The sequence below is a fragment of the Puntigrus tetrazona genome, chromosome 23 (assembly GCF_018831695.1).
Source record: "Puntigrus tetrazona isolate hp1 chromosome 23, ASM1883169v1, whole genome shotgun sequence".
Classification (NCBI taxonomy): domain Eukaryota; kingdom Metazoa; phylum Chordata; class Actinopteri; order Cypriniformes; family Cyprinidae; genus Puntigrus; species Puntigrus tetrazona.
Genome location: NC_056721.1, coordinates 12,790,643 through 12,812,678, shown reverse-complemented (window position 1 = coordinate 12,812,678; position 22,036 = coordinate 12,790,643). Strand labels below are relative to the sequence as shown.

Below are 22,036 nucleotides of genomic sequence, written 5' to 3'. Positions count from 1 at the left end.
TCAAAAAACTCAAAACATTAAATTCCTTTTTCTTATGTTGCTTCCAGATGTTTTCCTACCAGTATGGATGCTCACATACCCGTACTGATTATTAGCTAGTTGTTAATATATCAAGTACAAAGGCTAGACCTCATATGGTTATAAATCATACAAAGAATCACAACAACAAATCTTCAGTATATACTCTACCAGTGGTCCAGGGCAAGACTGTGCTATTTGGAAAATGTAAACAAGTAAAAACTGAGCATGCATATAGATTTTACTTTTGTTTTTGTTTTTTTGGCAACTGTCACCTGTTCACTTACTGAATAATGGCTCTATTTTCTGTTGCATTATCGCTGCTTTGAACTCAATATGTTATTAAAATGAATACGCAAACACATTTAAACTGAAAATCGTCCAATAATATCAATCTTTAGTATAGACGATATAAATAATTTAAAAAGCATGTTCCAGAAAACGTTCCAGATAATATCTTAATCATTTATTTTGGCTACAATCACAGATGAAACGGATCATTTAAATCTGCTACACGTTGTCTTCGTATTATCTAAATTAAAAACACTGCTATATTTCCCTAGTTTTATAGGCTCTCACTTCTTCTAAAACATAAAACACTGTACAGGCTCATTATAGGATAACGATCTCTCTCTCTCTCTCTCACAAGCACACACACACACACACACACACACACAGACATAGACAGAAGCATATAAGGAACTTATTATCAGAGCAGAAAATAGCACAATCACTCCGTTCAGTCTCCTGGCTGTCCTCTGACCTGTTTAATTATGCCAACGCTGCTTATGCACCTGTGTGTCCCAGACTATTACTCCTCCCATCACTTAACGGCTTTTAGTATCGCAGCATCCTGTTCCACATCCAGCCACTTTATTGCCTCACGCCACAACCGAAAAAAACCTACTGTTTGAATCACCCTTGAGCGAGACCGGTGCAATCGCGTACTCGAGGTGTTCAGCATTCAGCCATGATTGCTGTTTAATGCTCTTTGTTGAGGTGGGCTCAGTAAAGTCAGGGTCAAGCAACAGAGGTGTGTTGTAGGCTTCCACCCCACTGGCTTTAATGAGACACAGAGGCTTAATAAGATGGAGGATAGTGCACACATGCAGACAGGACATTAGCACGCTGTTGTAATTCCTCGCTCTGCTCAGCACCGAGACTGAACCGCTTTCTCACAGCATCTACGACGGGAGACATGCATTGCTGCTTAACACTTTTGCATTTATACCCTCTTTGTGGCACAATTTTTGCATTTTCATTCACACGGACAGCATTTGCCATCCAAAATAGGTGATCTATATTACACTATCATAATATATTCTTCTATATATATATATATATATATATATATATATATATATATATATATATATATATATATATTTGCTTGGAATGTGCAAACTAAGGGTCTGATTTCAATATTAGAAATTTGATAGTAAAAAGACATTGCTGCTTCACACGTTTTACATTTACACCCTCTTTTTTGCATTCATTGTATTTGCATCCCTAATTTTAAGGTTTTTATTATACTATCATGCTTTTCTATATATATAAATATTTTCTTTGAAATATGCAATTTGATTTCGATATTTGAAATTTGATAGCATAAGCACTGCTGCTTCATACTTTATGCACCTTATGCTATTATACTTTACTATATTTATTATACTTTATATATTGTATATGTTTACTTTCAATATGCAAAAAACATTCATTGTTTCTTTACACTTCTTGCATTTAAACCCTCCTTGTGGCATCATTTTTGCATTTTTAATCACATTAAATCCTTTACAAACCTAAATAGCTTTTTTATTACACTTTACTTTTCTATATACTGCACAGATTTACTTTGATTATGCATACTGAGGGTATGCTTTTCAATATTAGATGTTGGATAGCAAAAAATAGATGCATCGACAGACCACATGTATCCCAACAACCCTGTCAAAGGGTTTCTGTAAGAGAGCGAAACAAGAGGGAAGAGAAGGGAGGAGCTAGAGGTGGATCATACCGAATCCAGAGCAGCCTATTGGTGCTTTGAAGTCACGTGATTGCTTTAGGAATGCTAATTCATGCTGTATTTTTTTTCTCCTCTCTGCTTGGTGTAGTCTGTGCCTGTCGGATAGAGCAGACCTCAGACATGGTGTAGGATATCAGGAAAGGAACAAGCGATTGAAGTTGAGACGAGGCCTGTTGAGGGTATGTAGAGCTTTATTGAGATGTGCTGTTGTTTTTGGCTTCATATGTGACTGTAAATGTCACTTGTGCAGTAAGCCCTACTTATATATATATATATATATATATATATATATATATATATATATATATATATATGCCTTTTCAGGCTTAGTGTCTTATATCAACAGTATGTGTGGTCTGTATGTTAAATAGAGAGCATAAATGTGCGTTTGCCTGTGCATGTCCGTCTCGGCACAATGAAAGCTGTTTACTTTGGAGAATTCCACCACATGTCTCCACTGCTTTCAGTACGGTTGCTAACATCAGAGAGAGCGACACAGATTGACAGATATTATCTAGGTGGGCTCGTGGAACTCGAGACCCTCCTTTCAAATTGTACTTCCCCCATTCTGTCATTATTTACCCATTTACTTATTTCCCCCTGCATGCTCTTCTTTTATAATCGCATGGTTTTGTCAATACAGTCAAAGTCAGAGGGGTCCAGTGTTGTTTTGGACCCCGTTGACTTTCATTGCATGGACAAAAAATGTCTTAAGTGTAAATGCATTTTTGGGTGTGTTATCCCTTGCCTACCTGATTACTCAATATTATCAATAAGACAAGTACTATTACTTTATTTTTACATTTAACGCTGATGATGAGAGATTTACAATTTTGCAATTTTTTGAAGGATTATCGATGAGTTTGCTCAGCAAACATGTACACAAGAAGCTTTTAGACCTCTCGTAGGACTAAATGAAGACAATGCATTCCCAGACGGGGGAGTGTTGAACTAGTAAACTGACTGACTGACAGCTAGTGCTGATACAATTCATTTAACCTATCTCCTCTCAAATAACAAGACCATCTGCACTCTTTCGATACATGCTAGTTTGACCCAGCGCTCTGTAAACAAACCCAAGCGGAGCTACGCTTGTGTGTAATCTCACCAGTGTCATCTTATGAATTTGACACTGAACATCTGGACAGTCGTTGTGTATATATGATATATGGTTTATTGTGCAAATGTTCATTATAGCGTTAAGGTGCTTTCAGGTTACTGCGGATTAATCGAGCAAAGCTTGTTGCTTTCAAACCGCCAATGGGCAGGTCACTTCTGTACGGTAATTGGGGTAAGACCCTCATGTTTTACACTTGCCTTTCCTGTGTCATGGGCCTCACAATGAGCTTGAGTAGTTCACCCTCACCCTCAGGTCACGCTAATAATCAGTCAAACAGGAGGGACACAACTCCGGTCCCCCTTAAAGCACCAGGAAATGAGGGGCTTGTTGAGTAGCGCAGGAGGCTCCTGTAGTCAGGAGAAAAGAGATAGAATCAAATTAGCACACTCGTGCAAGGTTTTCCTTTATGATTCTCTCTCAAGGCCTGATCGTTTCTGAGGAAGAAATAAATGTTGCATTAAGTGATTAGATGTCTGAGTGCACTAAGGTAGTTCATTAAAATGCCTTTGATTTAATCTAGTCGTGAAAATAGACTGTGCAACAACACAAATTCAGTAACATAAGATTAAAGGCAACCTTCGACCATAAACTATTGTCCAGAAGTTAATTAAAACAAAACAAAAATGCATGACAACACAATCAGTAGTTCTCAATTCACAGTCAGATTTGAAATAACTGCTAAAATTATATTAAACACATGCATTGAAATTATTACATTTTTGAGGGGTTAGCTATGCCATAAATGTATGCGATAGATAATATTGTGAGCAATTCATATATGTATATGTATATTTTTTCTTTTTTTGACTTTGTCTTTGAAAGTGAGTGAAAAGTACAGACTGCTAAAATAATTTTTCACCTAAATTCTGTCCTTCACAATCAACTGCAAGATCGCATTCATTGTCACATTCGTGCCCACATGCTAAAATACAATCAACAACTAAGGCATACAACCAAGTTCCCAGACTACATGTTTTAAATTTCTGATAATCCGCTACACCCCCAAAATATGCAGAGGTCACAATACAGTAGAAAAGATATGTCGATACTTTCATTTCGATGTAACTTGTAGGCTTGGTTTATGATTTATTGAGAGTTTGCCCTAAAAATATGAATTTCTGTACTCTTTCTGAAGCATTTAAAATATCATGAAAATATTCTAAAAAACTAAAAACAAAAATAAGTCAGCAATTAACCTATCTTAAACTTAAACTTATCTTAACTTAAATCTCGCTTCTTCAGTAGACCAAATCCCTTCACACTAAACGTTTTGACTTTTAACAGACAGACAGCAGTCCAGTGTAGGGCGTATATCACATGCTTATAATGGTTCTTTTGAGGAAGAGGCCTGTGTTTGAGCACATGCAACGAACCCTTGATCTTTAATGAGCTATACAGGACTCAGCAATCTGTGTTATGTGGCATCGAATGGTGAGATCCATCTCCAGCGATGAAAGCGGTGAGAAACAGTAACAGATGAGCCGAGATATTTTCATATAGCGCCGTCCAAGCCCTCATGAAGATGAGATGCAGACCCTGCGAATGAACGCGTTCACCTCAGCGCTCACCATGACATTCTTCTGTCATGCCTGATGACGCTCCTGTGTGACTCAACCATTAACACAAACTCAAAACAGACCGTATGTCAGGGCTCTCTTTCTTTTTCTGACAGTTTCTGATACTTATCTGACATTTAGATATGTACACGGCTCTTCTCTCCTGTCTTTCCTGAGAATGACAAGTTTCGTCCTCGGAGAAATATTTGCAGAATGGGTGTGAGCTTGTGATGCCCTGGTTCAAGAGTCGAAAACCGCCGAAAGTGATTAATCAAATTGAGTGCTGCATCAGCATAACTCGAAGATAATTCTCAGTCGCTGCGTTGAGTATGTCAGTGCTAAAAAAATCTGGCAGTATTACCAACAACAAGCTTTTGATCGCGTCTTGTTATCTTGGAGAGGTCATATTTTCAGGTATTTTCCATTAAATACATTTAGTTTGAAAACACTTGCTATTTTAGATTATGTGAAGAAACATAATACCATAAAAAGTGTTTTATAGTACTTTTAAGCATTGCATGGCCGGCTTGTGGATATTTTTTACATATCTGAGTTTTGAACACAAAGCAAAGGTGCTTCACGATGCAACAGAAGAACCTTTTTGTCTAAATGGTTCCATAAGGAACTTTTAACATCTGAAGAAGCTTTCAGTGTCACAAAAAGGTCTTTGTGGCAAAATAGATTAGATTCTTTTAGATTATGAAAAGGTAAGAAAGACATGGTGGTTTAAAGAACTTTTAATGTTTTTGTGGAACCAAAAGGTTTTTTTGTGGCATCACTGTAAAGAACTTTTGAAGCACCTTAATTTTTAAGTGTTGGAAAAATTGTTGAATGAGTGAATTATTCAGTGACTCATAACAGCAGTTAATTGTTCAGATCCTTGAATGAATTGATGCATTTGAACAAACACAATGGTGTTTCGGTTCTGAATAAATTGGCGTGTTTAAAAGAATCGGCTGAATGAATGATTCAGTGACATGCTCAGAACAACAGTCAGTTCCTGACTTTCTTGAGTTCCTAAATGAATCTCCGCATTTAAACAAATTGATGGACTGAATCATTCAGTGACTTGCTCAACACAGACGACAAGAAAAAAGTCACAGTGACCAGCGCTCTTTTGACCAATTAAATTTGAGAACCGGAACTAACTAATGTGTAATCACTAAAACAGTTTTGTCGATATGCACAGGTCTCACTTTCCTGGCTTTTTTTTTCCCAGAGTAAAACCGACCAGGGTCTGAATGAGAATGTGTGAGAGCTGCTGACAGGCTGTAGTAACTGTTTGAGAGTGTATGAAGTGAGTGCAGACAACTCTCTCTCTCCCTCCGCTGCTGCCTGGGCAGATGAAAGTGATTCTTGCCTGCCTCTGAGCTCCATACCCAGGTGTTCTCTGTCCTCCTCTCCCTCTCACTCAGCTCTCCGGCTCAGCAGCCGACAGCTACACAGCTGCTTGACATAAATCTCCTTTTTCTTTCCTTTTTTTTTTTTGGGAGAAGCAAAGCTTAAGGCATTAATGATTTGGTTCCTCACCAGCAAGGGCAGCAACCGCTGATATTTGGCCCATATTCCATCCAATATATCATTCATTTGACTGGCTCGTATTATTAGGGTTATATATGTAAAAACATGCACATGTAAATATTGAGCTTCTGTGGACATCACGACTCTGGGATTTCCCCAAAATTCCGAAATTCACATTTCCTCCTCTGCAAATCTAAAATTAGATCAAATGTACAGTCAGTAGGACAGTATTGCAAAATACTCATCAGTGTGATCGGTCATTAGTCCATCTATTACAAAGCTACTAAATAAACATATGAACATGAAATGCTGATTTTCGAATTTTTGGAAAAAACAACCAAATATGTATACAGCTCAGTGGTGTTTGTATAAAGTAATGTATGAGTGCGATATAAAAGATACAACAATAAACTAAAAATCTCAGTTTGATATAATAATATTAATACACTATAAAACATAACAAAATAATTTGCAAGATTACATTTCTGGTCACGTGCAGAAAGTCAGAGGAAAGTTTAAAGGCATGGTTGATACAAGATACCTAAAATCTCTTACAAATGAGGGAAAGCCCTAAAGTGATTTATCAATCAAGAGACATCTAATTAAAATTGACATTGCCAGTTCTTATCAGATTTGGAGCTAATGGATTTTTTTTTTTTTATGTGTTACATCTCTAGACATTGTTAGACAAATTAGCTACTTAATACACATAAATGCCTCCTAGTTCTGAAGTTTTCAATATTTACAGTCACTTTTCATTTCTTGTGTTACTCTCTAGGCTTTTCACCTTAGGACTGAACTAAATCAGAGATCAGAGAGGCAGTTTAACTCCGAGGGCTTAAATTACATACAAGATCTGTCATCTCTTCCTCCCCGTTTGCTAAGTACTTTCTGACAGCTTCACACTCAGAGAATGTGGCTATGACAGGTGGTTGTGTTTCACAAGGTTTGCTCAGGTGTTTTAACTATGTGTGCAACTGGAAAACTACCAGTCACCATTTGCTGTGACACATGACGTCCACTAAAAGTATTTTATGTACTGTTTTAAAATGGGAGAAAGTTGCACAAAAGTGAACAGCCAATATAGTGGGCCCATTCACTCTTTTACCGGCCTTGGTTCTTGAAGTTTTGTCATTTTCAAAGGCCTTAAGGTAAATCAAGGGATTCACAGCTTTTTGAGGAAAGAGCTTCCCATGAAGTAAAATAGAAAATCAAAATGTCAAATTTAAAACAATTGATTGTAAAATGTTGAATGTTTTGGCACCTCTGATAGGTGGATCTTTTTGCAGAATGGGTATTGTAGTTTTCCACCAGTTATTTTACTGTTAAACATGATTATTTAAAAAAAAATATGCTCAAAATGCAGACCGATGGCTTCAACAAAAAGCATATAACACTGATTAAAACCTCATATCTCACAATAGGTCTGTCGTCAATGGTTTATTATTAAAAAATATGGCAGACGTTGTATATGATCTAAAATTGGCACTATTCACCTTTAAGTTTCGTTGATTTTCACCTGTGTTCTTCAGGTTCTGTCAGTAATAACTCAATAAGGCTAGAAGGCTTTGAGGTGCTTTGTAAACTGAGTGGTCTCTGGGGCATCTGTGTATCTGATTCCTTCCCTGTGGTAATGTAGTTTTACGGCTCTGGGAGTTTGCACAGAGAGGGCCACGTGTGCTGCTGGCTGCAGTCTTTTTACGCTCAGACAAAGGGGAAGAATACAGCCTGGAAAGCTCTCACTCTTTTGGCAGTAAGATGGTAATTTATAGTCCCAGTGTGAGACCATCTTTGAGCTGAACTATGACTTGTTTTAGACAGACCAATCATTTTTATTTTTTAATTCATAGAATAATTCACCCCAGTTCTCTCATTTACTTGCCCTTGTGTCTTTTGAATCCCATATGATTCTTTTTTTTGTTGGAATAAAAATATAGATACTAACTTTTTTTTCCCATACAGTAAAAGTGAACACCAATTTTTCAATATTTTCAGTAAAAATCAAGTGTCTTTTTAAAGTGTTTTGCTAACACATTTCCTTACCATTATCAAATGGTTTCAGATATATAGTGTACTACTAATATTATTAAATGTTTACTGTGCTTTTTGAAGATTGACAAATCTCCCTATCCATTTTCATCTCCTTTGCGTATTTCATAGTTAAAAGTTAAAAAAAACAACAAAAAAAATTTATTTCCAACTATGTCTTTTAAAAACAAAACATTTGTTTATTTCTTCATCAGCAGCATGTTTTTTTAATATAAAACTGAGTTACCTCATTATCATCCTGAAAAGGCAGGAATTTAACGTGCTAAAGTAAGCAATCAGATTTAAGCATGGCTTAGGAACAGCTCAGGCCTCCCAAGAGCACTGTTTGAATGTTTTGTGCAACTAAAGGCATTATTTTTTGATTGAGACATAATAATGAGATGGTGCTAACGATTGTGTGCCTGGGAGGCCTGCGTTGTTATAGCGAGGAAATGAGTTACTGATGTTCAAATTCAGGTTATTTCACGCTTGGACTCCAAGCGATAATCAGAAATGATACACATCCAGTTTGTGAGCACTCTGCTGAATAAAACAATGACAAAATAGCCAAAACCGTGCTACTGTTCCAATTTGTCCGGCTCTGTGAGCACCTAATTTATATGTTAATGGCTCCATCTTAAATGATGGCTTTGAATGCACTGAAACCCAAATCATTGTGAAATTGCACCACATACTTGCCATTCCCATTCAGTTGCTGATGATAAGGTAGCTTTATATGTGAACTGTTTAAATTTAAATATGAAAACACATGGTCTATATACGCAATTCCTTTTATTTACATGCAGTGTGGGCGTCCATGATTTATTTGCATGTGCAAAATTCTGTTTGGCTTCTATGTTCATATCCCCTCTGTCATATACAGAGAAGGTTTTTTGAGGGGATGTTCACGGTGTAAAGAACATTTTACCAATCTAAAGAACCCTTGTTCGCTATGTAGAACCTTTAGTGCAACGGGTTCGTTACGGAACCATCAATGCCAATAAAGAACCTTTATTTTTTAAAGGTGGGTCACGCAAACTACAGTAACTTTGAAAACATTTGATAGCTGCCAGACAGAGAAACCCCCCTCTGTCAGGCTCTTCACACCGATACCAAGGCGACTGAGGTCATATTTCATGCTTTCTCAGTTCAACAACGATGTGGCCCTTGCAGACAAAGCCGGCAGTTTTATGGTGGATCTTAAGGAAATGAGGGCCACAAATCTCCTCTGCCTGGTTGCCACATAGAGGAATGTGCTAACGTGGAGAATGATGGATACCAGAGAAGAGAGCGTTCTGGCAGGACAGAACAATGGCTTGTCAAGTTTAAGATAAATTTCTCACTTTGAACTATTTTGGAGAGCAACTGAAGGAGGAGAGCTTCATCTGAAGTACTGAAGAATTGCTCAGTTGAGTCACTGCATGTGTTTGAGATAGATGATGATAAAAGAAGAGAACGTTACTGACTCACGCATGAGGTTGTATATGTGTGCTCTCCACGTCTCAGATTTATGACAAGCATTGATGTACGCTCAACAGGCACATTGTTAAGCAGCATGTTTTGTCAAGGTCCTTCGCTGCAGTGGAATCTTTCTGAGTGATATACGCTCTTGCGCTACAGAGGGCCATTGAATCTGACAGAATAAATTTCCAGAGTGTCGGATCTCGAGGTGACACCATGTCTGACGTATCCATTAACTGTAGAGGCTTCTAATTGCTTTACTGTTTACTCACACTTGGCCAAAGGTGTCAAAGCTGACAGCAAGCATCCTGTGATGAAGCTAATATCCTGTTGGTTTAACTGGCAGAGTGGTGAGCGTGACATGCTAATTTCAGGTCTGAAATGTCACAAGATTACAGTACATGCGAGTCATTTAAATGGACCATTATAATAATAAATCTTACCACTGTGTTTTAGCAATTCAAAATGTTATAGATATCTAGTCAAGCATTATAACGTGCAATAAATATACACTAATAACTTTATTGAACGCATTGGTTATCATGAACTAACAGTTATTAACTCTCACAGCGTTTATTAATCTAGGTGATGTTTATTTATAAATATACTTTTGTTCATTGTTGATTCATGTTCATTGATAATACGACAATACATTAACAAATTTAGGATTTCATAATTTTTAATGATTTTTATTTTTACATGAACTAATAATTGATTTATATTGATAAATAAATGTTGTTTCTAATGTTATTAAAAATAAATTATATATTATATATATATATTTATTATACTAATATTAAGAGATATTATATTTTAGAATAATTCTTTATTTTACAATAGTTAATTTCTATGAACTCAAGTCAAGCTTTATTGTTATTTCTGCTACATTTGTGGACATTTGTCATGTCTCGCAGGACCGCGGTGCTGCATGCTAGTTACACATAGGTAAACATACAACAGTCCAAAAAAGGTATAGAGCTATACAACTGTTAGCCATACTTACACTATAAATACTACAACTACTATACCTAGTTGTACACTTACACAAACTACATAAATACTGTACATGAGTGCAGAAGATATATTTGTACATGAAATTGAGAGGAAAAGGGGAGCAGCACATAGTGCAAAAAAAGATTTTGTAGCGCAATGCTCATTAAACGTTATTTTGTAATGCAGCGCTCACGTAGACATATGTTATCTTATTGAGTCTTTGTAGTAGAGAGTGTTTACATGAAGTGTCTAGTGCGCATATAGTTGCTTTTCCACAGGTGGTTTGTATAGCCCACTCACCTGTGTGTAGTACACTCAGAATTGCACGTTTAAAAATCTTCAGCCGTTATAAATGATCTGGGGGAGGGGGGAGCTGAGGTGTTCATGGTTTCAGAGGAAGACGGGGGATTGGAGTTAAGAGCTCTTACAGCCTGAGGGAAATAGCTGTTGAGCAGTCTGACAGAGAACATGAAAATATGTTCAAATCTTACACTCTAAAAAATGCTGGGTTCATGTAGTGCTGGGTTAAATAAATTAAATTTAACTCAACCTTCTGCGCTGTTTTATTTAACTTGTAAATTGTTTAAAACGTACTATATGGCTGGATTAAAATGAATCAAAAATAGGTTATAAATCAGCAATAATTAAAAGGTGAACAATTGTTCATGAGTCATTTTAAAATGTTTATTATTGAATTATTTATTAATCTTGTTAATAAATCTATCTGTTTATCTATCTATCTATCTATCTATCTATCTAATAAAATATGTAAGAGCTCCTAAAAGCTGCATGCATAATGCAATATACAGCAAATGCTGTTTAAAATACAAGTTTCGTATGGATCACTGCAGGACATGTGACTACACACACTGCAGTACTCCGAACAGTGACTGCGACCATTAATCAATTCTCTTCAGTTAAGCTGTCAGTTTATGACATGACAAATGCATGACAACACGCACAACTGGTTTAGCAGTTACTCAACATCTTATGATGGCCGCATTGCTGTGATCCTAGCGGACTGGTTTAACCTGGCTGTGGCCTGTCCAGACAAGCACAGATTGGGTGTCTCATCCATCTGTAGTCATCACCCCGAGGGTTTAGTCCTGATTGTTTGATGTGGCCTCTGCATTGTGCTGATAACCCATCTCTACCTGAACGCCTCAACCTAACCTCGACTTTTACAGCTCCGGCTCGCTCATGCTAATCCTATTTGTATTGCTCGGTGCAGACTTTGCATCTTAGTTGATACATCAAAAGAGCCTTCAAAGAGTGAAACTCAATTTGGTGTCTGACCGTGAGAGGGTTTGTGGGCAGATGATGATGATGGCACTGGATGTTCAGTTAGCTATAGATCTGTGTGGTGAGGAGGTCTCTAATGCAGACTATAGAGCAAATCGAGTGGAATAGTGTAGTGTGTTGTGTTAGCCAATAATGAGAGGAGAGGAGAGAGAAAGGGAGGGAGAACGACAAAGAGGGGACGAGGTAATGGAGAATGGACTGTATTAAGCTTTTATATGTCCTTGAAAGATTCCACAGCTAATGGAAGGTTAAGTGGGATCAAACAAATTACACGAATGTGTCCTGATGACTTTGATATCTAGAACTATAATAGAAAACCTCACTGTATGAAGTATCTTTATCTCTGAACGTGCACCCAAAGAAACACAAATAACTCTAAATTATAGGCCCGTCTGAACGTGTTAGACACATTGCAGCAGGTGTACTGCAGTACAGAAGAAGATCTCTCCCATTTGGTTCAGCGGCCTGTCTGTTGGTCTAGCTGTTCCTTGGCCGAGTAAAGGAAGTGAGGCCGGGTCTGTTTTGATCAACAAGTGTCCTCCCAGCCCCCAAGAAGAAAACCCCAGGTCATTTCCCCCCGGTAGCAGCCTTTGATGTGTGTCTGTTTAATGACATTATTGGGTCCCAGTCATCTGTGATGGGAGGAGTTCTGGTCCAGAGAACAGTCAGAGTTTGGATTCTCCTAGCTGCCAGTTATATCCTGTCACAAGTTGTGGTGGAAGCTGTCAGACTATCTGAGTAAGTACAGTGCAACTCATTCGGTTTCGGCTTGTGAACCGTTTTACAACATTTTAAAGTTTTACTTTAGAGAGTTCCCTGCTAGTAATTTTATGCTCTATTTGAGTCAATGAATTAGCTGCAGTAAAAAACGCTAGTGGAATGTTCTCAACTTTATGCGCTTGTGTTCCTCCTCTTTTGCAGCGTCTCACACCCGACACATGGCATTTAAGATGTTAAACTTCAAAAAATTAGACATTATTCAGTTTCTCTGCTTTTGCAATTACCATAAGGGTCAAAAAATATTAACCAATATTATTGTTATATTTTTAAAAGATTTTTTTCAGAGCCAAAAGTTGCAACTTACATTATATCTAATAATATTCTATCTTTACTGAAAGTATTTTGAGAGTGGTTAGAGTTTGTAAATGTTGCGGTTTGACTCTATTTAAAAAGTAACTCAACAAACTGTCATGTTTTTTCATTTTCTCCTACATGTTTTATATGTTATTAGCAGATGTTAGTAGCAGTAGCATTTGAGGCTTTTATGATATTTTTCCTTTATTTTTTTTTTGCAGTTTTAAATGCAAGATGTATAAAGACTGTCCTGAAGAATGTTTTCCTAAAATTTCAATTTCTATATGAAAACATGATTTCAAAAGGTTTATTCAAAGGATAATTTTTTAATGATCAACATCTGTTTAAAAATGCTTTTCAAAAAAGAATGGTTGATGAACTTAGGGAAACATAAACGTGTTAACTGGACAGCCGCGTGTTTGTGTGTGTGTGTCTGTGTATATGACATTGTAAACACATTTATGTCCTCAGAAGGTTTTAACTGCAGGTGGTTTATTAACTCAAATGTGACTATTTCAGAATATTTTAAATATTAGTGCCTTAAATAGAACATATCGGTACCTTTTGAAACAGTACTGCTTTTGTACCTTTTTTTCTGAGTGTACTGCAAGAATGTTTTAATTGTAACTTTGAGGGAACCTTCTGAGAATGTAATCCTTCTGTCATTCCGAATGCACTTTTTTCTTGGCATACTATGCGTTTGACTGCCTCTAAACAACACAAATCACCTTTTCAAGTGTGACGTTATCTAATGCATTCCAAAGACACAAAAGCAGTTTTACCTGAGTGGAAATCCAAGCATTAATCCTGCTATCAGCAGGTTATAAAGCCTGTTGATACATCTCTTATGGTCTATGAGATCCCCAGATGGATCAAAGCCTGGAGCTGCTTCTGGTGCTGTTGTCATGACTGCGTTATGTTGTTCCAGCCCATCAGTCTTCACATTTGTTCAGAGCTACTGGGGCTGGCGTGGGCAAGTGGATCATAAAAGGACTGAGGCCTGCAATTGTGAGAAGTGTTACAGTTAGACAGTCAAGAACCACAAAGTGTCCAACAAGCGGTGTAGCTGTCACTTTCAGGGGGAATTCAAAATAAGAGGATTTGGTGGTGAAAAGGACCTGTCTGCATGGATTAAATCATGATTCTGATGGGACTCAGTGTGAGAGTAACATGCCACTAATGTATATTGGAAACATGTAAGTCTGTAATTGTTTCAATGCTGATCTCCCCTCAGGGTAGCTTGGGTATTTGTAGGTAACCTGAATGAATCTGTTCGCAGCTTTGGAAGGAGCTTGTGAAAGCGCTGGTGGGTTTAATTATCTTGCTTTTCCCTGTTTAAATTTAAATGATCGTTGCTGTCATCTAACGCTCACTTAAATATTTTTCTGTAAAACCACAAGGCTAATTGAATAATCCTAATAAAATGTAATCTTTATCAGCTCTCGAAATGAATATCCAGTTTCCACTCGACATTACAACATGCTTAAGTTCACCTGATTAGTTGAATTTCGTTTTTTAGCGTTGTATTTTTTATGAGTTTAGAGAAAACAGAATAGTTAGCACAAGGATGAAAGCAATTTGCACCGTTTTCGGTATGATCAGAGTTTGAACCAGAGTTTGCGATTAACTTTGAAGCACTTGCACCTTAAAGTGTGCCGTGTGCAGCAAACAGCCAATCACAATGAATGCGGAGAGCATCAGCAAAGCATGAATCACGTCTTGGGAGAGTCAGCGCAATTCACTTTTCTAAGAGATGTCATTATTAAAAATAAATGTAAAAGCATTTACAAGGCACTTCCGCTGCAGCAAAAGATTGAGAAGGCAGCAGAAAGAAAATATATGACCATGCAAAGGAATCGACTGAATTTAATTATTTTAACACTTAGCTCAAAAGGAAAACAACATTTTACAAGTTATATACGTTAAAGCTTATCTATATTTAATTTGTTTTAATTGCTAATTTTAAAATTAATTGACTTTTAATATAACAGTTGCCACAGAAATATGACCCTGCAGTCCAAATCTGGTTGCCAGTGGATGCTAAGCAGGGCTGAGCCTGGTCAGTACGTGGATGGGTTGCTGTTGGTAGAGGTGTTGGAGACTCACCCTGTGGTCTGTGTGGGTCCTAACACCCCAGTGTAGTGACAGGGACACTATAATGTAAAAAAGCACCGTCCTTCGGATGTGACGCTAAACCGAGGTCGTGACTCTCTGTGGTCATGAAAATAATCCCACTGTGCACACTAGTGGTTGTTAAGGAAAGATCCCCTCACATGAGTATAAAGCGCTATATAAATGCTTCATTCATAAATTCATAATTAGGCTTATGTGAATGTATTGTATGAATTATGAACAAATTTTGTAAATAATAAGCCTATAATATAAATATAATAAATTAGTGATTGGTCCTTTTTGTGTGTGCAATCTCTAAGCCAGAATAAGGGTAAGTTACCATGGTGATGAAACACGCTTAAAACAAACCCACCTTCTTGACCCTGAAATGCAAAGTTTGCTCAAACTAAACTCAAACTTAACTGGGTAAAAACCGACTTCGTTTAACAGGCCACGGGCCTGGACAATACTAAGTGCACTAACCTTCACACCCATTCAGTCAGTAATGAAAGTGACGACCCCACATATAACCGAATTGACATTTACATCTGCAGTTTCGGTAAACCTGTACCGAACAACATACCTGTCACGACAAAAGTGAGCGTTTTGCGCATTTCATGCATGGTTTCAGTAACTCACACAGTTGGAAAAATAAACTGTATCATCCTTAGGTTTTAGATTAAGTCGCTGTCATTGGCTAATCCCATTAGTATCCAAATACTGCACTTCAAAAATACACCAAACACAGTTAACTAAGATTTGACAAATGAAAACGCGGCAGCGGCATCATATTTACTTTAAGCATGTTGTTATGGTTACAGATTCTATTTGCAGCTATCGAGAGAATCAAAAATAGGAGTCACACAGGTTTGTTCATAAAGTAATGAATGACTTGCACTACTCACTGTGAGCAGTGTGTAAAAAAAAAGAAGCTTCCAATGATGGTTATGTTGCCGTTCTGTCTTTCTCAGCTGGAAGGGAGTGTGAAGGATTGACAGTAACCGTGGATCGGGCACAGGCAGGCGGAGGCCCCCCATGGAGAAGGAGCAGGGAAGCGTGGCCCCTAGTGCCAACGTCACCATCCCCAGCACCACCTCAGCCTCCACCGGCAGCAGCACTACAACAAACTCCTGCAGCAGACAGCAGGCTGTGCCTCAGATATCAGTATATGGAGGAATCACAGACAGACAGACTGTTCAGGTAGAAATAAACCTCAGTCTTTCACTGTGTCCCTTAATATGCATTATCCTCTGGCGCCGTCTAGAGGCCAAGCGCAGCAAGTAATTCTAAAACGAATCAGCATGAGGGTCTCATTCATCATCGATGTGGTGTTCATTGGGCCGTGTGCAATTAGGTTTGTTGTTTTATTTAATAACACAGAATTTTAAAATAAATATATGCATATAATATAATAGATCATATAATATAATAGGCCATATAATAGATCCTTAACTAACCTGAATGGTAGTCCAGAACTCCTATATGATTTAGAGTTAATCGACTGCTGGCCAGCACTGATTGGCTGCACAGAACAGGGTCTCTGATGTCAGCTGAATTTGAATGGTAATGTGCAGTAACTATGAGCACATGGTCAGTAGGGATCCAGCTGGATTTATTCAAGAGAGCTTGAGATTTGGCAGTTCACAGGGTAAAATCGCTTTTCTTTTGGCAGTATATGGACATTGTTAACATGCTGACATTATATAAGAGACTGTGAGACACATAATCTTGCTTCTTAATAGGAATGTAAATGTTTTGATCACTTTCTTTTGTAGATTTGTTTTAAAGATATATATATATTTATGTATTTTGGTGTTTATTTCCTTATTTTCTTGGTCAAATTAATGTAATCCCTTTTTTTATGTATTATGTAATATTAATATTTGAATTAATAAATATTAAAAATCTTAATATTATAAATGTGTTATGGTAACACTTACTTGGTAGCAATGCATCAGCTAACATGAACTAATTATAAGCAATATGTTTTTACAGCATTTCTTAATCTTTATGGATGTTAGTTAATGCAAAGGTAGTTCATGTTGGTTCACAATAACTAGTGACAGCAGATACAACTTTATAGATATATTTTGATAAAAGTTGAAATTAATATAAACTAAGTATAATATAAATTAACATATACAAGTGGAAAACAAGACAAAATACAGATTTAGAAAATGATCTGTTCCAGCTCAAAAACAATGACCTTTTATCCGAATGGCTGATTACTTCAAGTGATAGCTCAAACAGAAAGAGAGAGAGAGAGATGGAGAGAAAATGGTTTTCATTTTCATAACACACACTCACAGTGGTTGACAGTCCAGTGATTGCCCCGAGGACAGTGTGTACAGATCATGTAGTCATGCTGTTAGCAGGCTCTGTGATGGATGACAGTGACCCCACATGCCATATCAGTGCACCCAGTGACCTTCTGTGTTTACAAAGTAATCACTCTGGACTTCTTTCTGCATAGTGCTGGTTACACAACAAAACTTGTTTTTCTTCACGCTTCTGTGGTACGAAACACACCACGAATAATATATCCCCTAAAGGACTCAGCAGACTCGGGGCAGAACAATATTCACACGCTCATTTAATAATCCCTTCCCATCTCATTTTACCCAGGTCATCCAGCAGGCCTTAAACAGGCAGCCCAGCACAGCGGCAGCTCAGTATCTACAGCAGATGTATGCAGCGCAACAACAACACCTCATGCTACAGACCGCAGCACTACAGCAACAGCACCTGAGCCTGGCCGCGGTGCAGCAGGTGGGCACACGCCTCATAGACATACAGCAGTCAACGTCTGAAGTGGATCAAAAACTGTCATCAAAATTTTCTTAAAACATAAAACCAAAGTGCGCTCTTGTCTTAGGGCAACTTTGATGAAATGTTTTGATCCACTTCAAATGTTAACATAAAATCATAATCATAAAATCGCAAACATGATTTACTACGTAATAAATTCCCAACACATCTTTGATTAATGATTCAGAAACAGGCCTGTATCTTCAAAGATGAAAAGGGGATTAAGCCTAAAAACCTTAAGTGTAATATTGCTTTGATCCATGCATTACATGCTGGCTCAAGCTTATTGGCAATGCATTAATGTATACTGGTACTTCCTATTTACTCAGAATTATTCTCTGATCTAGCAAACTAATTCTTGTTCTAATATTTGATCAGCTCAGACATGATTTTTCTTGTTTGTCTCTCCTTAAGGTGTTTCCTTCAGAAAGATGAAAGAAATAGTTTGTTCAGTGATTACGCAGCATGCACAATCATGCTCTTATTCAAGAAGTGCTTCACTGTATGCGAGGGCAGGGAGGTAGTGATTAAAATACAATAATGTGTGATGATAAAAGCGTATGAGATCTAATGAAAATCACAATCGCTTTTTATAAATTGTGCAGTCAGTAAGTGATACAGGGTCATTCATCTCTTGTGACAAGTATTGATGTGGGATTCTTTGCAATGCCCAGAGGCATGCTTTGCAATGTTTAACAGAAATCTGCTCTGGCTGAGCCACATCCTGTGGATATTTGAGGAACCCAAGGGGAACAAGAGCTTCATAACACCTAAAAAACTTTCTAAGTTTTATATTTTTGGTCAGAATGACAAGCTTATACTATAGGTTCAGTGGCTTATTGCTGTAAATAAAATGAATATGTAGAAATAAGCCACTGCTAAGCATGCGATTAAGTTATTCAATCATTTTTAATTTTTTATCCAGCTTTTGAAATTTTTACAGTATCATACACATTTCATTAAAAGTTTAAGAGGAAACAAACCAATTATTACAACAAAACATCAAACCAATGGCAGTATTGAGGTTTGTGCTGTTATTTTCAAACCAAAACCACGTGAATTCTTGGATGATGATCAATGACCATCGATGAACTACTTAAAGGAATATTGCAAAGGATGGAAAGATTGGGAACAAATATTAATACCAATCGGAACATTATTTCAAAGAAAGCGTGTTTTGATTAAAGAATAAGATAAATAAAAAAAGAAAGAAAAGAAACATCTTTTACACTTCCCAATAATTGCCAGTTATTCTTGTTAGCTAGATAGTTAACCAGCTAATAATGACCATTTTATATTCAAAGAGACTAAAATATTTTGGTTCACAAAATGGAGATAACTTTGGTGGAGTAAAGTAGAGTTGAATGCGGTGCTCTGTGGCAGGCTGTTCACACTGAGCTGATCTCTCTCTCTCTTCCTTCTCTCTTGCTCTGTGCTGTTGTTATTGATTAATGAGTGCCGGGTTTGACTTGTGACCTCTCTCTGTGTCCTTCCTTCTTTTACCATCTCTGTCTGTTTCTCTCTGGCATTCATTCACTCCCCATAGGCTAGTATAGTGGCAGGAAGACAAAGCTGTAGTCAGAATGGCACTACATCCCAGCAGACCGTGGCCTCCCAAACCACTGTAAGTATTATTAAACCTGACATTGATATCTCACGCAACAAGTCTCCAGTGCTACAGAAAAAAAAAAAAAAAAGGTAGTAGGTATTACTTACAGTCAACCGCTTTTTTACCTGGCAGGTTCTTTAATGTTTGGCTGATCGTGATAATTCATAATGGTTTGGTTGAGATTATGAGTTATTATTTTGACTACACAGCTTTCTGAAGATAAAGATAAGATTTTTCCTTGTTGAAACAGATAAACCTCGCCACATCCCCAGCGGCAGCCCATTTGATCAGTCGAGCCCAGAGTGGGAGCTCTGTTCCAGTCTGCATTGCCCAGCAGGCCGTGCTTCTGGGAAACTCCTCCACACCCACACTCACCGCCAGCCAAGCACAGATGTATTTACGAGCTCAGATGGTAAATCCTCTTACACACGCCCAACCACATGTACAAATGTGCAGTCTAAATAAAGACATACCATAGTCGTAGACTGTTTTTACTTCTTCTAATAGCACAAATTAATCATAACCCATTTTACTTTTGCACCAGAAAGATGCAATTTCCTGAAGGATGGAGTCATTAAGAAGCTAGTAGTGACAGGAGTATTGAAGAGACATTCTAATTATAATTAACCATAACCCATTATATTTTATCTTATTTTATGTTTACACCAGTATGATTCGATTTCCTGGAAGATGGTGTCATTAAGAAACTAGTAGCAACAAGAATATTGAAAAAGATGTTAAATGATATAAAAAACAAATAAAATCATTCATTTTTACCACTTATACTACTATTAATAATTACTACTACTACTACTACATATTACTATTAACAGTATTTACAGTAATAATTTACAGTAAAAACAGTAATCATGTTTTGATTATAGTAAAAAAAAGAAAAGAAAGAAAAGATACTTGCTAATTATTGCTAATAATTATTAGCTTTTCAAGTTAGTATAAATGGCAACATCCGCCTAAACCAAAAGTACTAAAAGTATTAAGAATTGTACATTCATTTAATCCTAATATTCTGAAATACAGTTTCCCTCTTTAAAAGTTTATATTTTACTGTGTATTACAATAAGAGTATTAATGTCCCAAAATGTGCCAAAAGAGGGGTTTTCTGGTTGCAATTTTGGCTTTAAAGTATAGCAAGTAAATCCATACATCCTGTGTGCAATTGTGGAGCGGTCATATTTTCCAATTCTATATATAAATAGATCATTTAGGTCCCCCCTAATGACTTCTCTCACTGTACTGTGGCTTATACAGATATGCCAAGTCAGACACACTGCTACTAGACAGTGTTCTCCCAGATTTCCTCATGAATAAATAGCAATTTTCTTTAAAATGGAAAAAATAATTGGCATCTGACTTCATTTTACAGTGGCCTGCTTATACTTCTCTTCCTAGATTATGTGTGTGTGTGAATGTGTATAGTATTCATACTTGCCATCTTACAACATCTTTTTCATTTGGCCTTGGATAGTAAGCGTGGCACAGCTGCATCTCTTCAATAAGGATGCTGACGAAAATGTTTTCACTGGCACATCAGCTTTATTTTCTCAAATACGTTTTTTGGCTAAGAACTGATTAGCGGTAAATGAGCTGTTTGAGATCTGCCAGAATTTGAAATGCAGTACTTTCAGGACTGTAACAGCTGAAATGGCTCAAGTGCTCTCTCTGATGTCAAATCTGATAGCCTGGTTTTTGTTACATAAATGTGACTCATACATTCAGATGAAGCAGCCTCTTTTGGTGCGATTTCCAGGCACAGCAAACCAATCTTGTGCAAGTAGCGAGGAGCCTAGGACGAGCCGTTCCTTTGTCCCCTCAGCTCATCTTCACCCCAACTGCCTCAGTCACCGCAGTTCAGCCCGAGACCTCTGCGTTATCAATCAACACGTCGCCCACCAGCGGACAGGTAACCCTGAAATACACCAGCCTGACTTGCATCTATACCAATATGTGCTGTTTTTTGAATGCCGCTTCTGTCTTTCTCCGCTCAGGTGCAGAACTTGGCTCTCCGTGGCCAGCAGGGGGCGCTGGCTTCCTCCCTCTCTCAGTCTCAGTTACAGAGCCTGGGTGCGAAACAGTGCCCCGGGGCATCAGCGCAGCTCTCTGTGACCCGACTTAAAGGTCCTGAAGCGGGCCGAACTCTCAGGGATCTGCAGCGAAGAGCAGTCCTGCAGACACATCCTCAGAGACTGTGGGAAAAAATGACAAAACCAGTGACCTCACAACTAGGGAGCTTAACGTGTGTCCCAATGTGACCTCAGTGGCGGGCCATCCTCTCATCAGCACAGGTGAGCCATCACAGTCCGGATGCTGTCTTCACATGCATATCCAAACGAAAGTGTAGCATCTCGATCGTCTTACTAATGGATGCGTGAAAGCAACTAGAAAAGCTCAAG

The 22,036-nt window shown here is 37.7% G+C and overlaps 1 protein-coding gene across 1 annotated transcript in view; it reads left to right on the top strand.

Annotated features, from left to right (window-relative positions):
• The first annotated feature begins 2,109 nt into the window (after nt 1-2,109).
• Nucleotides 2,110-22,036, top strand: part of phc2a (polyhomeotic homolog 2a (Drosophila)) — a 38,780-nt gene continuing 18,853 nt past the window's right edge. Inside the window, 8 exon segments of the mRNA XM_043225364.1 lie at nt 2,110-2,220; nt 16,180-16,408; nt 17,834-17,977; nt 19,563-19,640; nt 19,876-20,037; nt 21,394-21,546; nt 21,632-21,775; nt 21,778-21,928. Coding sequence (XP_043081299.1) covers nt 16,244-16,408; nt 17,834-17,977; nt 19,563-19,640; nt 19,876-20,037; nt 21,394-21,546; nt 21,632-21,775; nt 21,778-21,928 — 997 coding nt within the window. The 5' untranslated portion in view covers nt 2,110-2,220; nt 16,180-16,243.